The sequence below is a fragment of the Chiloscyllium plagiosum genome, unplaced genomic scaffold (assembly GCF_037043375.1).
Source record: "Chiloscyllium plagiosum isolate Xiang-an unplaced genomic scaffold, Cpla_swu_hap1 HiC_scaffold_50, whole genome shotgun sequence".
Classification (NCBI taxonomy): Eukaryota; Metazoa; Chordata; class Chondrichthyes; order Orectolobiformes; family Hemiscylliidae; genus Chiloscyllium; species Chiloscyllium plagiosum.
Genome location: NW_028270188.1, coordinates 51,771,874 through 51,785,701, shown reverse-complemented (window position 1 = coordinate 51,785,701; position 13,828 = coordinate 51,771,874). Strand labels below are relative to the sequence as shown.

Sequence of the window (13,828 nt, the reverse complement as noted above, 5' to 3'; positions counted from 1 at the left end):
CTGTCCTCAGTTCACACACTGCGAATATAAAACAAACATCAATAGGTACAGTAAATAACATTTATTCAAGCATCAAGAAACGTTATTGCTGGGATTTTAGCCTATGGGCAAACAAAGCCACAAAAGAAAATACTGAGGAGTGTTCTGGTACAATATTAATTGCCTTGGAGCCAGCCTTATTTTTTAATGAGTTTCACTTCTTTTTGTTTGGTCATATTGTGGAGAGAAAATCATTTTCCCTCCCGCTGTGACAGAAATATATTAACACAAGCTGCAGAAGCTGTTGAACTCTTCATTCCAGGATCTGAGTGAATATATAGGGCAGCACAGCAAAGAGAATTTTTTGTAATTAAAACAATCGGTATCCACATTCTTCGTGAACATTGCAATTTCTGTCATGATCATTTATAGAGTCAAAGAATCATACAGCACAGAAACAGATCCTTCAGTCCAACTCGTCCATGCTGACTAAGTTTCCCAAACTAAACTAGATCCATGTGCTGCATTTAGCCCTGGCACCTCCAGTAGCAAACTGGTCAGTTCCAAACTGTTCATATAGCATGACTGTTCAGAATGTTTTGTTTTAGTTGCAATGGTGGTATTAGTTCTACCCTAATTCTGCCTGTGCCACATTTATGTTCGAACTATGCACTCTCAACTGTTAAGGGGCAGACTTTTAAATTAAAAAACTTATGGAATATTTACATATTCCAAATATATTTGTATCATATATATATTTAAAAAGGGCACACTTTACGATACATTTGTGGAAATTACCTGTACTTCGGGGTGAATTTGAGAGTGGCCCTGAAGCTTCAGCTAAAGCAGCCAGCGTAGCCAGTACTGAGGTTGTGGAGTTACCATACTGTACTGTGGATACACCAGATTCACCTGCAGAGGTAACGAGGGGTTAGACTCAGTACCAAACAAAGACATGAGCAACTAAGGATGGAAATTATGGAGACTCATTTTTTAAAAAATCTTATATATGTAGTTTGATAAAGTGTGGCAAATATTCAATGCTGTATTACAAAAACAGCATAGGGCACTGATTCATTTGACCATCTTATATTTTGCCATGGTTCAAAAATTACATCGAAGTAAATAGACTATTCTTAAGAAGTTGCAAATGACAGTTCGGTGCCAGTTATCTCCAACTCTGGAGACAGAACTTTTTCTGTATTATTAAGAAGAATACTATTTGGGCTCTCTGTGCTCTTCAAGATAACAAGAAAAAGAAAGTGCTGTACTTAGCCACAAGAGATATGGACGGCTACAGGGTTGATTGCTGGTCTGAACTAGTGGAGCAGCCACTGGCTGCAGTACTCAGAGGGCAGAGTTCAAAAAAGTCCAAATGAGTAATCCAGATCTCTAGGCATTACCCTCACTCTTCTTTCCCCACACCCCTCCACGTGGATAAATATCTAATAATATCCTTCTAGTCTTCCAGGAGACAAATGACATGTTAGATGAAGCAGACTTGAAACTTCACATCAGCAAGAATTGCCATCACAAGGGGAAGGGACAATAGTTTTCTCTTAAAAAAAAGAGAAACATTCATCTTGAACTCACACGCTCGAAGGGGCTGTTGGATAGACTTTGTTTTGAAACATTGGAAGCAATCTGATTATTTAAACATTCTCATCCACACGTCATTGTCCAACTAGTTTTTCAACACTGAATTGTTCTGCACTTCACCTGAATCTCCACAGTATAACTTGCACTGTACTCCTGCAGCAATCATTGTGAGCAGCGCCTCAAATCAAAATAAGGCACACCATAGAGTCATAGAGATGTACAGCACAGAAACAGGCCCTTCGGTCCAACCCGTCCATGCCGACCAGATATCCCAACCCAATCTAGTCCCATCTGCCAGCACCCGGCCCATATTCCTCCAAACCTTTCCTATTCATGTACCCATCCAAATGCCTCTTAAATGCTGCAATTGTACCAGCCTCCACCACATCCTCTGGCAGCTCATTCCATACACGTACCATCCTCTGCTTGAGAAAGTTGCCCCATAGGTCTCTTTTATATCTTCCCCTCTCACCCTAAACCTATGCCCTCTAGTTCTGGACTCCCCGACCCCAGGGAAAAGACTTTGCCTATTTACCCTATGCATGCCCCTCAATTTTGTGAACCTCTATAAGGTCACCCCTCAGCCTCTGACGCTCCAGCGAAAACAGCCCCAGCCTGTTCAGCCTCTCCCTGTAGCTCAAATCCTCCAACCCTGACAACATCCTTGTAAATCTTTTCTGAACCCTTTCAAGTTTCACAACATCTTTCCGATAGGAAGGAGACCAGAATTGCATGCAATATTCCAACAGTGGCCTAACCAATGTCCTGTACAGCCATAACAAGACGTCCCAATTCCTGTACTCAATACTCTGACCAATAAAGGAAAGCATACCAAACGCCTTCTTCACTATCCTATTTACCTGCAACTCCACTTTCAAGGAGCTTTGTCTCCTTGTTGCCCTCCTGATTTCCCTCTTAAGTATACTCCTACTTCCTTTATACTCTAAAGATTCACTCGATCTATGGTTCAGTGGCTCTGTGGTTAGCACTGCTGCCTCACAGCACCAGGGTCCCAGGTTCGATTCCAACCTCAGGGCAACTGTCTGCGTGGAGTTTGCACATTCTCTCAGTCTGCGTGGGTTTCCTCCGGGTGCTCCGGTTTCCTCCCACAATCCAAAGATGTGCAGGTCAGGTGAATTGGCCATGCTGAATTGCCCATGGTGTTATAGGTGCATTAGTCGGGGGGAGGGGGGGAGTGACTTTTGGAGGGTCGGTGTGGACTCGTTCGGCCGAAGGGCCTGTTTCCACACTGCAGGGAATCTAATCGAATCTAATCTTTATGCTTCCTTCTTTTTCTCAACCAAAACTCTCAACTTTTTTAGTCATCCAGCATTCCTTATACCTACCAGCCTTTCCTTTCACCCGAACAGGAATATACTTTCTCTGGATTCTCGTTATCTCATTTCTGAAGGCTTCCCACTTTCCAGCCCTCCCTTTACCTGCGAACATCTGCCATTATCAGCTTTCGAAAGTTCTTGCCTAATACTGTCAAAATTGGCCTTTCTCCAATTTAGAACTTCAGCTTTTAGATCTGCTCTATCCTTTTCAATCATTATTTAAAATCTAATAGAATAATGGTCGCTGGCCCCAAAGTGCTCCTCCACTGACACTTCAGTCACATGCCCGGTCTTATTTCCCAACAGTAGGTCAAGTTTTGCACCTTCTCTAGTAGGTACATCCACATACTGAATCAGAAAATTGTCTTGTACATATTTAACAAATTCCTCTCCACCTAAACCCTTAACACTATGGCAGTCCCAGTCTATGTTGGGAAGGTTAAAATCCCCTACCATAACCACCCTATTGTTCTTACAGATAGCTGAGATCTCCTTACAAGTTTGTTTCTCAATTTCCCTCTGATGATCGGGGGTCTATAATACAATCCCAATAAGGTGATCATCCCTTTCTTATTTCTCAGTTCACCCAAATAACTTCCCTGGATGTATTTCCAGGAATATCCTCCCTCAGTACAGCTGTAATGCTATCCCTTATCAAAAACGACACTCCCCCTCCTCTCTTGCCTCCCTTTCTATCCTTCCTATAGCATTTGTATCCTGGAACATTAAGCTGCCAGTCCTGCCCATCCCTGAGCCATGTTTCCGTAATTGCTATGATATCCCAGTTCCACGTTCCTAACCATGCCCTGAGTTCATCTGCCTTCCCTGTTAGGCCCCTTGCATTGAAATAAATGCAGTTCAATTTATTAGTCCTACCTTGTCCCTGTCTGCTCTGACTGTTTGACTCACTTCTCTTCTCAGCTATACCCGTCTCAGATCGATCTCTTTCCTCACCATCTCCCTGGGTCCTCTCCACTAGCCAATAAAAACCCTCAAAATTCTAAAAAAAAAATTATAATGTAAACATATCAAGCAGCTTGTGTAAACGACACCAGTGATGAGCTCATACACAAGCCGATCTTTCTTTCCCAAACCAAGGACACAGAATGGAAAGTAATACCGTTCCATCCAAATCTTCTGCGATCCCTGACCACTTCTGATGGGACCTGAAGCATTAACTTGCTTTCTCTCTCCACAGACACTGCCTAACTTCAGAATGCATTTATTTCTTTGACCATGCTGATTTACATGGGTATAAAGACAGTGAGTTGGCATCAACCATTGGGCGGATACGGTTTAATTTTCACAGGTACAGATACGAACACACAGACACACAATACATTACCAGGGTCACAATGATAGAAGTCAAAAAAAAGTGACAGAGGACTCACTAAGATTTTTGGAAATCAAGACAACTTTGCAATGGAAAAACAATTCTGTGACAGAGGGGAGTCAGTGATGCAGAGGAGATGTCACTGACCTGTGATCCAGAAGCTCAATGCTAACGCACCGGAGACATGGGTTTAAATTCCACCTGAACCAGCAATGATGACCGAGAGTCTGTTATCAATTCTTGTACAATCCCACCTGGTTCATTCATGCCCATCAGCGGAAATATGCTATCCTTGCCAAACTTGTGACTACATGTGACACCAAATTCACAATGTGTTTCATTCTTAATTGCCCTCTAAAATGACCAAGCAAGCCACTCAGTTCAAGGGAAAAGTATGGATGAAATGTTACACTGACATGAAAATGTCCTTCTTTCACCTTGTTAATACTGCTAGGTCTTAAAAGTGATGTTCCGCAGAAAAGAACTATTAATTGCCAAAATGACAAAAATGTAAACATTCCCATTTAAAAGGAATCATTGATGCATCCATCCTCTACCTTGGTTATGGCACTCTGAACTTCCTCTTTCAGAATTAGAATTAGCTTTATTGTCACATGTACTCACGAGTACAATGAAAAGCTCACTTCTTCCAGCTGAATTGCAATGGTTCTGAAGTTAAAGGAGGGACTTGTGTCCTCATCCCTGCTCAGCTAGATGATTTCATTCTGTGCATCAAAGGAGGTCCCCCATTTGGGGTTGGGTCCACTGCAACAAGAATGGCAGGGTGAACCCAGACACACGCTTGGGTTCCAATTAGAAAAAGGTTCAGCCATTACTGTCTATCCAGATTCTACATTTATTGCTTACTTTCATACATTGACAACAATCCATTGACCGTGTCTGTGGGCACCACAAACAAATGTTTTGGTGGGGAAGATAAACTGAATTGGTGGTAATAGGCGACACAGCCTCCACTGGTTTGAGCAACCAGCCCGTGGAACACATGACAACCAGACCGAATGGGTTAGGTGGGTGAGTACAACACGGACACATTGAGTCAACTTTCTTGGTGTGTGTTTGTTAGGCAGTGTGGAGGGAGATTTATTCTATACATGATGCATGCTACACTTGGTGGAAGTGCATGAAGAAACGAAGGGTGGGTGTGTATGTGGTGGTGGTGGTTGTGTTGGTGAGGGGATAGCAGTTATTCTGCATCTAACCAGTGCTGCACTTGGCCTGGTAGTGTTTGATTTCAACAGGTCACTTTGTTAACAGCCAGACAGGAGGCAAACATGGGGAAACGTGGCATGAGTGGAGCTCCTGGCAAGGTCCAAGGTCTACTTGCGGACAGGAAGAGCGAATAGATCAGCAAGGGTTAACCCCTAGCCAGGCCTCTGACCCTACAATTAACACAATCATCATCTATATCAAAAAGTGATAATGACCAACTCAGCACAGCCATGATGGGTAACAGTAAATACAAAGAAAAGATTACACACAAACCCACTGACAACAGTGTTAACCACCTCAGATTGTCCCATTCTGAAATTCAGCCTTTGTAAGGGGAGGCCATAACTTGCCCTTTACACACCTGAGGTTGTTTTGGTAGATGTTGAAGAAACCAGTCCTGAGAGGTTCATCACTCCTGCAGGCGCAATGATGAACTGTGGTGTGGCGACAGCGACTGAATTTGTCCTCTCTGGATTTGTGTTCACTTGATTCTGCATGGCTTCCTGCAAAGGACATGAGTGAACCTGTTACATGGGGTATACTATGGTGTGCTCAGAGATTTAACACCTTCAAAGTGGCACTTTGAGGAGTTAGAAATCCCAGGGTCAGGTAATGAGCAACATCATACAAGGATGGAGCACATTGCTTCAATGTCAAAAAAAAACCCAGCAGTTCCACTCTGGGGGCTGGGAAATGTGGGAAATCTAAAACACGGAGGCAGTAGCCCATGCCCTTCTGGAGTAAAAGCATGTCATAGAGTATCTTTTGGGTCACAATATCAGAGCAGAGAAAACTTTGTATGCCAAGCCTGGAAATGCTGTATACTGGGAGAAAGTGAGGACTGCAGATGCTGGAGACCAGAGTTGAAAAATATGGTGCTGGAAAAACACAGCAGGCCAGGCAGCATCCGAGAAGCAGGAGAATCGACGTTTCGGGCATAAGCCCTTCTTCAGGAATGTGGCTGGTGTGCCAAGCGGGCTGGGATAAAAGGTAGGGGGGAGGGGCGCTGGGAACACGATAGGTGGAAGGTGGTGAGGGTGAGGGTGATAGGCCGGAGAGGGAGTGGGGGCGGAGAGGTCGGGAAGAAGATTGCAGGTCAAGAGGGCGGTGCTGAATCCAGGTGTTGGGACAGAGATAAGGTGGGGGGGGGGGGGGGGGGGGGGGGGGGGAAGAGGGGAAATGAGGAAGCTGGAGAAATCTACATTCATCCCGTGTGGTTGGAGGGTTCCTAGGCGGAAGATGAGGCACTCTTCCTCCAGGCGTCGTGTGGTCAGGGTCTGGCGATGGAGGAGGCCAAGGACCTGCATGTCCTTTCTGGTGATGGAGGCGGCCAAGGACCTCCCTCCCACTCCACCAAGGACATGCAGGTCCTTGGCCTCCTCTAAAGGACTTGTGAACAGAATGGTGATTCACTGGTTAGCGCAGCTGCCTCACGGTGCCAGAGACCTGGATTCAATGTCAACCTCAGACGACTAACTGCATGGAATTTGCACGTTCACCAGCATCTGCTTGGGTTTTCTCTGGGTGCTCCGGTTTCCTCCCACAGTCCAACATGTGAGAATTAGGGTGATTTGGCCATGCTAAATTGCCCGTTGTGTCCAGGGATGTGCAGGATAAGTGAATTAGCCATGGGAAGTGCAGGGTTACAGAAACAGAGTAGTGGGGTGGGTCTGTGGGTGAGCTGCTTCTCAGAAAGTTGGTGTGGACTCGATGGGCTGAATGGTCTGTTCCCATACTGTAGGGATTATATGATTACTTCATGATGCTTCAGTAATCTGCAATCATGAATAGGTTTCAAAGTCCATGGGGTCATCCAGACCAACACATCCAATCATCTTCCTAATCTAATACAGAATTCTAAATCTGCTTGAATATTTTTTGCATCCTATTCCTGACAACCTGTCCTATGTGCTCACACTTGCTGGGTTAAGTTTCAGAAACATGGGGAGGCCTCATTTGGCAGCTTAAGTACAAGCATACTGAGCACTGGCAGGCAATGCAACCCAAATTATTTATAAGACAGCCACCCAAGCTTCTCTCCATCCAAACAACAGACCCTTTATTGGGTCACTCAATCTTCCTTTTTCTAGAGAAAACAGCCCCAGCCTGTAGAGTTTTTCCTCAATAGGTGAGAGTGATTTTGCGATAGCTGAGCTTCAAGACACTTTAGCATTGACGTGCATTCTTAAGGTAATTTTTCATTGAATCCATATGGATATTTACATGCTTACCAAAGCTAACTGGTTTGGCATTGAAATCTGGATGGTGACATTACTAAGTGCACAGCTGGGCAGCAGATGTTAAGGCATTGCATCTCGGCAAGTAGACGTAATGCTGTGGCAAAGATAGGCCACAGGACTCACTTGGAGTTACTTTAGAAAATGAACCTACTGGACACTAGTGCAACATTTCAGTTAGCTGTGTCTACGGAGAAGCTCTTGGCGGATGACATTAACTGTTTAAAATAATGGGTATTCTGAAAACTGCAGTCTTTCTAATGAACATCATTATGCTCCCAGAGTTATGTCAAACAAGGTTACTTCCAAATGAAGTTTGACAGATCCCATTTGTGCTAGAGTTCATGGAGAATTCAGAATTAACATGATAAATCAAGGCTGCACTGCAGCAGCCAGTTGGGCAAACATGCAGAAAACCATCACATTAATGGTGTATACGTAAAAGTCATCATTGCTTAATGCCTACCAACCCTGTCTCCAACTATCAGGATTATTAAAAATTTTGCAGATGTTCTCACCCAACCTTCCTGTGGTTGTACTTTCAAGTCAACACTGAACAATGGCATTGCTTACTGATGAAAATGTCTCAAAAGGGAACCTGGCACATAAACAATTGTAACAATTTAGTTGCAATTTCCCTAGGTAGAAAGAGTTTTAGATCCTCTGTCTCACTGTATTGTGTGTATTACAACCACATGAAACATGCTCATCAACCGGTCATGGGTAGTACCAAGAATGAAACTCTGTTACAAGTACGAAAGGTTCTTTACATCTATTATAAAGAACACACTACTGATGATTAAACCCTGCTCTCAAAATAGCTGTAATTCCCCTCTTTTCTGTTCTGCAGAGACCAATTCTTTATAGGGGAAGCTCCTGTACCACCTGCCATTACTGAAAAAGTATCTCACCCATTTCTCCTGGATATATTATTCAGGAAGAGTAGCCACATTAGCTGCCCATAAAGATATCTCAGCTAATCTTGATTTCTCAGCAATACCACCTCCCAGCTCAGCTACATAATAAATTAGGAGCAAGGGCTGTGGCTAATTTTGTTCATAGCCAACAAAGCCATTATGGTACTCAAACCACTACCCTCCTAGAGCAACAGTTACACTTTGTCTGTTTTTCATGCATTCTGAAATGCTTTAAAAAAGGGTCTCCAGGGTATAAAAGGTGCCATAAGAATGCTAGCTTCTCTTCCTGCTCTGACCCAATAATTACATGACAAGGGTGCTGTGTTCTCTTTTATCTGGAAATTCTTCTAGTAAACTGAAGCAATGCTTTCCAAATTTACCAAAACTCACCCACACCTTCCAAACATCTTTCCACATACCTGCAATATTCCCACCAATTCAGGATTGTGCTTGTCAAGGGCGATATCAAAGGCATTTTTGTCAAATTTGCTCAAAGCATGAACATCTGCTCCATATTTTAACAAAATCTCCACCACCTCGCGATGGTCATGTTCCACTGCCCAGTGCAAAGCAGTCATCTTCAGCATGTCCTTAGCATTTATATCTGCATTGTTCTACATTGGAAAGAAAAAGAAGGTATTTGGACATGCGTCATTGAGCCAGCCTGCATTTGCACACATCTGAGACAAAGTGACGACTAGTGGCAAAAAGACAGGAGGTGGCCATTCATCCCCTCAAATCTGTCCTGCCATTCAAGTAGATCATTGGCATTGGCATCTAAATTCCATTTCCTCATTTTTATAATAAACAAAATCCATTCATCCATCTCAAACCTTAGGAATTTTAATTCCCTCAGCATCTCCAGCCTTCTGAGGCTATAAGCTCCGGATTTACATCACTACCTTGTGTATGCAAATGTGCTCCCTGATTTTACTCCAAATGGCTTAGCTCTAGCTTTTAAGATCATACCCTTTTGCTTTGCCCAAAGGTAATAGTTTCCCTGGTATCTATTCTATAAAATTTTAAATATCTCAATTAAAATCACCTTAAACTGAATATATGCCAGATTCATAATTTAATGCTTTATTTAATTTATCATTGCCACATATACCGAGGTACAGTGAAAAGTATTGTTTTGTGTGCTACCCAGATAAATCATATCTAATGTAACTACATCAGGGTAGAATGCAAAATATAGAGTTAAAGCTACAAAAAAAAGGTGTAGAGAAAGATTAATTCTAGCATATGAGAGGTCTGTTCATAAGTCTGATAACAGTTGGGAAGAAGCTATTCTTGAGTCTGTTGGTACGTGTTTTCAAACTTTTGTATCTCCTGCCCATGGAGCAGGGTGGGAAGAGAGTATAACCTGGACAGGAGGAGTTTTTGATTACGTCGGCTGTTTTCCTGAGGCAGCAGGAAATGCAGACCGAGTCAACAAATGCAAGGCTGATTGCATGATGGACTTGGCTACATTCACAATGCTAATTTCTTGCCGTCTTGGGCACAGCAGTTGCCATACCAAGCCATGATGCATCCATATAGGATGCTTTCTGCAGTGCATCTATAAAAATGGGTTAACAGTGCAGGAGACTGTTTCCCTGAGATCCAGTGCCTAAAGCTGATCACAGTGTTCCAAGTGCTGCCAAAACAAGCCTCCATATACGATTTTCTCACATTTACATGTCAACACATGCAATCCACACAAAACCAATCTATTCGTGTTTTCCATAACTTTCTGCACCAATCCATTAGCTTCTCACTTTCTGTGCACCACTTTACCCAAATCCATTTGCACCTTCCTGCTCCTACTCTCCAATCTGTAAACTCACGCTATCATTTATCTTTCACAGATCCAAAATGTTTGAGGCCCACACCAACCCGAGCTGCAGCCAGCAAACAAACAGCACATTCTCGGACATTGCTGAGGGACAGGTTGGAATACAAAATCAGCTGTCGTTACTACTTCTTCACATATCTAAGAAAAGATTGCTATCAGCTTTTCTGATGCTTCATTCCTGCAAACAGCACAGGAACAATTGATTCAGCCAAAAAAAGGTTAATGCTGGTATTATTGCTCCACATGGCCTCCTGCTGTCTTTCCTCGTTTAACTTCATCATCGTATCTTTCTATTCCTTTCTCCACTGTGTACTTACCCAGCTTCATTTCTCAATGGATCTATTATTCACCTTGACCACTCCCTGTGGGAGTAAGTCCCATTTCTCCCCCAACTCTTTGGGTGAACAAGTTTGCCCTCAATTCCCAATTAGATTGTTCAGCCTTATATAGCTGACCCAAATATTTCCTTTAAACTAATTTCCCTAATCAACCTGTTCAGAGATGTTACGACACACCTCTGAAGCAGGTGGGACGTGGGACTTGGACTTGGACCTGGGCCTCCTGGTCATCAGCAGTAGGGACACTACCACTGTGCCACAAGAGGGCTCTCTGAACCATACCTTTAGTTTCCCCAACAAACAGAAACAGCTGCCTTTCATTAATTCTATCAAATCCTTTCATGCTTTAAAGACCTCAATTGAGTCAATCTCTCTACTTCCTAACATAACCAGAAAAGGATCCAACATCGTTTAATCTTCCCCAACAGGCTTAAAGTCTTTTTGGTTGCAGCAGCATTGCTGTATTCCAGTAAATCTTTTCTTGCACCTTCTCCAGTGTCTCTAAACTGTTCACAGGAACACCAAGTCTGATCCACCCAAGACTTAAAACATGTTTAAGGCGATTATTCTATTTTTCAATTCCATGCCTCGAGAACTGAACCCCAGAGCTTGGCCTGCTCTCTGTTAATGGCCTTATCAGCTTGCTATTTCAGTGATATACAGGGCAACCTCAATTATCCGAACGACACGGACAGAGTATTTTGTTCGGATAAAGTGAATGTTCGGACAACAGTTTACCCGAGCATCTGGGCCTTGGGATCTCATTCGGATAATCGATGCTCAGATAATCGAGGTTGCTCTGTATAGAGTATTGCAGATAAAATACCAGCTGCTGAGCATTGACCCAACACTGTTTCTTTGTGAATATATTTAGCACCTCTCTTCTCTTGACTTTGCCTTCTCCTGTTTGGAAGCATTCAGTTTGGATTGTAGGAAAGAAAATTGATTCTCAGTATTAAACACACGTATCCAGCAGCTGTGTAGGGGCACGGTGGGGGTCTGCCAGAAACTGACTGACCAGCTGCACAACTCTGACACTTGTGGCTTTTAGTCAAAGAATTTGGTCATAGTTTGTTTCATTTTTAAAAGATATAAAGCAGGGAAGTGACTCCCAATGGGCAAATCTCTACTGAAAGCTTACCCTGATCAAGAGCTCCACAATGCTTGCATGGCCCTCAGCTGCTGCCATGTGCAGTGGTGTCCTGTCAACTTTGGTTCGGGCGTCCCGACTAACTCCGGCCCGGAGGAGGACTTCTGCTGTTGAATAATGACCGTACTGGGCTGCAAGATGAAGAGGAGATGTGCCCAGCTAGGGAGAAGGAGAATGATACATCAAATTCTATTACAGCAAGATGTGCCCAGAGATAAAATGGTGCTACCTGGCAGTATTGCCTCTGAAAGACACGCGAGTGAATCGATGACAATGCTTCGCTACATGAGGCTTCAATTTTAAAAAGCTGCACTCTGTCCCTTCTGCTCTTTCTGATTTGTGGGAAAGCAGTTCACAAGCACGCAGTCAACCTTCCGTTTCTCAAGCCTAGACAGTGACCGTTCTAGGATGACCATCAATAGGTTGAGCTCACCAGTGGAGGACACCAGAGCAAGATGTGACCTTAACCTGGTTAGGATATGGACACTGCTGACAAAACCACATGTCCTTCCCATCTTTAAAAGGGAACTTTTTACGCTGGCAAGCTGTGCTCAGTGAGGTGCCACACGAATTAGTCATGAGACTTCAGCTATTTCTGAATGATTTAGATGAACAGACAGACATTAATGTATCTATATTTGCTAATGATACAAAGCTATCTGATTGGCCAGGACTTGCACAGGTGGAGAGAGTGGTCATTCACATGCTTTCCGTGCCTTTGTAAATGTTCCTGACTATGTAAAATAAGTTTACTATGATGACAGTACAAATGTTGTATATATGTTCATGAATGGGAGTTATTAAATTAAAAGGAGGGATGTTATGTATGCAGTTGGAAGCGAATGCTGTCTCTTTAAAACAGTGGGTCTGGTGACTCGGAGCGAGAGCTTTGGATCAGTTTGAATAGCTCTAAAGACATTTAATAGATTTCTCCCGGTTCAAGTTCTACAAGCCTCCTCAGTGAATTTCTAAACTGCCCTACACATAACACCATCACTACTTACATTCAAATTGAGTGACTTGCCAGGCCATTTCAGAAGGTAGTGATGAGTCAGTCAATCACATTGCTATGGATCTGGAGTCACCTCTGCTGGCAACACATTCCAGGCACGTACCACCCCGTGTAAAGGACTTGCTGCGTGTATCCCCCTTAAACTTTTCACCTCACACCTTGACCTCTCACCCTGGGAAAAAGCTCATCTCTATCTACCTTTTCTATACCTTTCTTGATTTTGTAGACCTCAATCAGATCCCCCCCTCAATCTCCTTTTTTCTAATGAAAACAAACCTAACCTACTCAACCTCTCTTCACAGCTAGCACCTTCCATACCAGGCAACATCCTCGTAAACCTTCTCTGCACCCTCTCCAAAGCATTCACATCCTTTTGGTAATGTGGCGACCAGAACTGTACACAGTATGCTAAATGCGGCCGAACCAACATAGTGTACAATTTTAACATAACCTGCCAGTTCTTATCCTCAATATCCAGTCCGATGAAGGCAAGCATACCAAATGCCTTCTTGACCACTATCCACCTGTGCAGCAACCTTCCGGGTACAATGGACCTGAACTCCCAGTTCTCTCTGCTCATCAACTTTTCTCCAGACTTCCATTTACTGTATACTGCGCTCTAAAATTAGACTTCCCAAAATGTATCACCTCACATTTGCCTAGATTGAACTCCATCTGCCACTTCTCCGCTCAACTCTCCAGTCTAACCATATTCTCCTGTATTCTTTGACAGTCCCCTATGCTTTCTGTTACTACACCAGTCTTCGTGTCATCTGCAAACCAACAATGCCCTCTTCCAGATCTCATATATATATATCACAAACAACAGTGGCCCCAGCACTGATCCCTGTGGAACACC

At 43.4% G+C, this 13,828-nt stretch overlaps 1 protein-coding gene across 4 annotated transcripts in view; it reads right to left on the bottom strand.

Moving 5' to 3' along the window:
• gabpb2b (GA binding protein transcription factor subunit beta 2b) overlaps positions 1 to 13,828 on the bottom strand; it is a 60,427-nt gene that overhangs the window by 19,560 nt on the left and 27,039 nt on the right. For 3 of the 4 annotated variants that reach the window (XM_043683970.2, XM_043683969.2, XM_043683971.2), the window contains exons 3-6: positions 11,949 to 12,116; positions 9,052 to 9,246; positions 5,840 to 5,981; positions 778 to 891 (exon numbers count right to left, since the gene is read on the bottom strand). In XM_043683970.2, coding sequence (XP_043539905.1) covers positions 778 to 891; positions 5,840 to 5,981; positions 9,052 to 9,246; positions 11,949 to 12,116 — 619 coding nt within the window. The remainder of the gene's footprint in view (positions 1 to 777; positions 892 to 5,839; positions 5,982 to 9,051; positions 9,247 to 11,948; positions 12,117 to 13,828) is intronic. The other variant, XM_087985042.1, reaches the window with a different exon arrangement.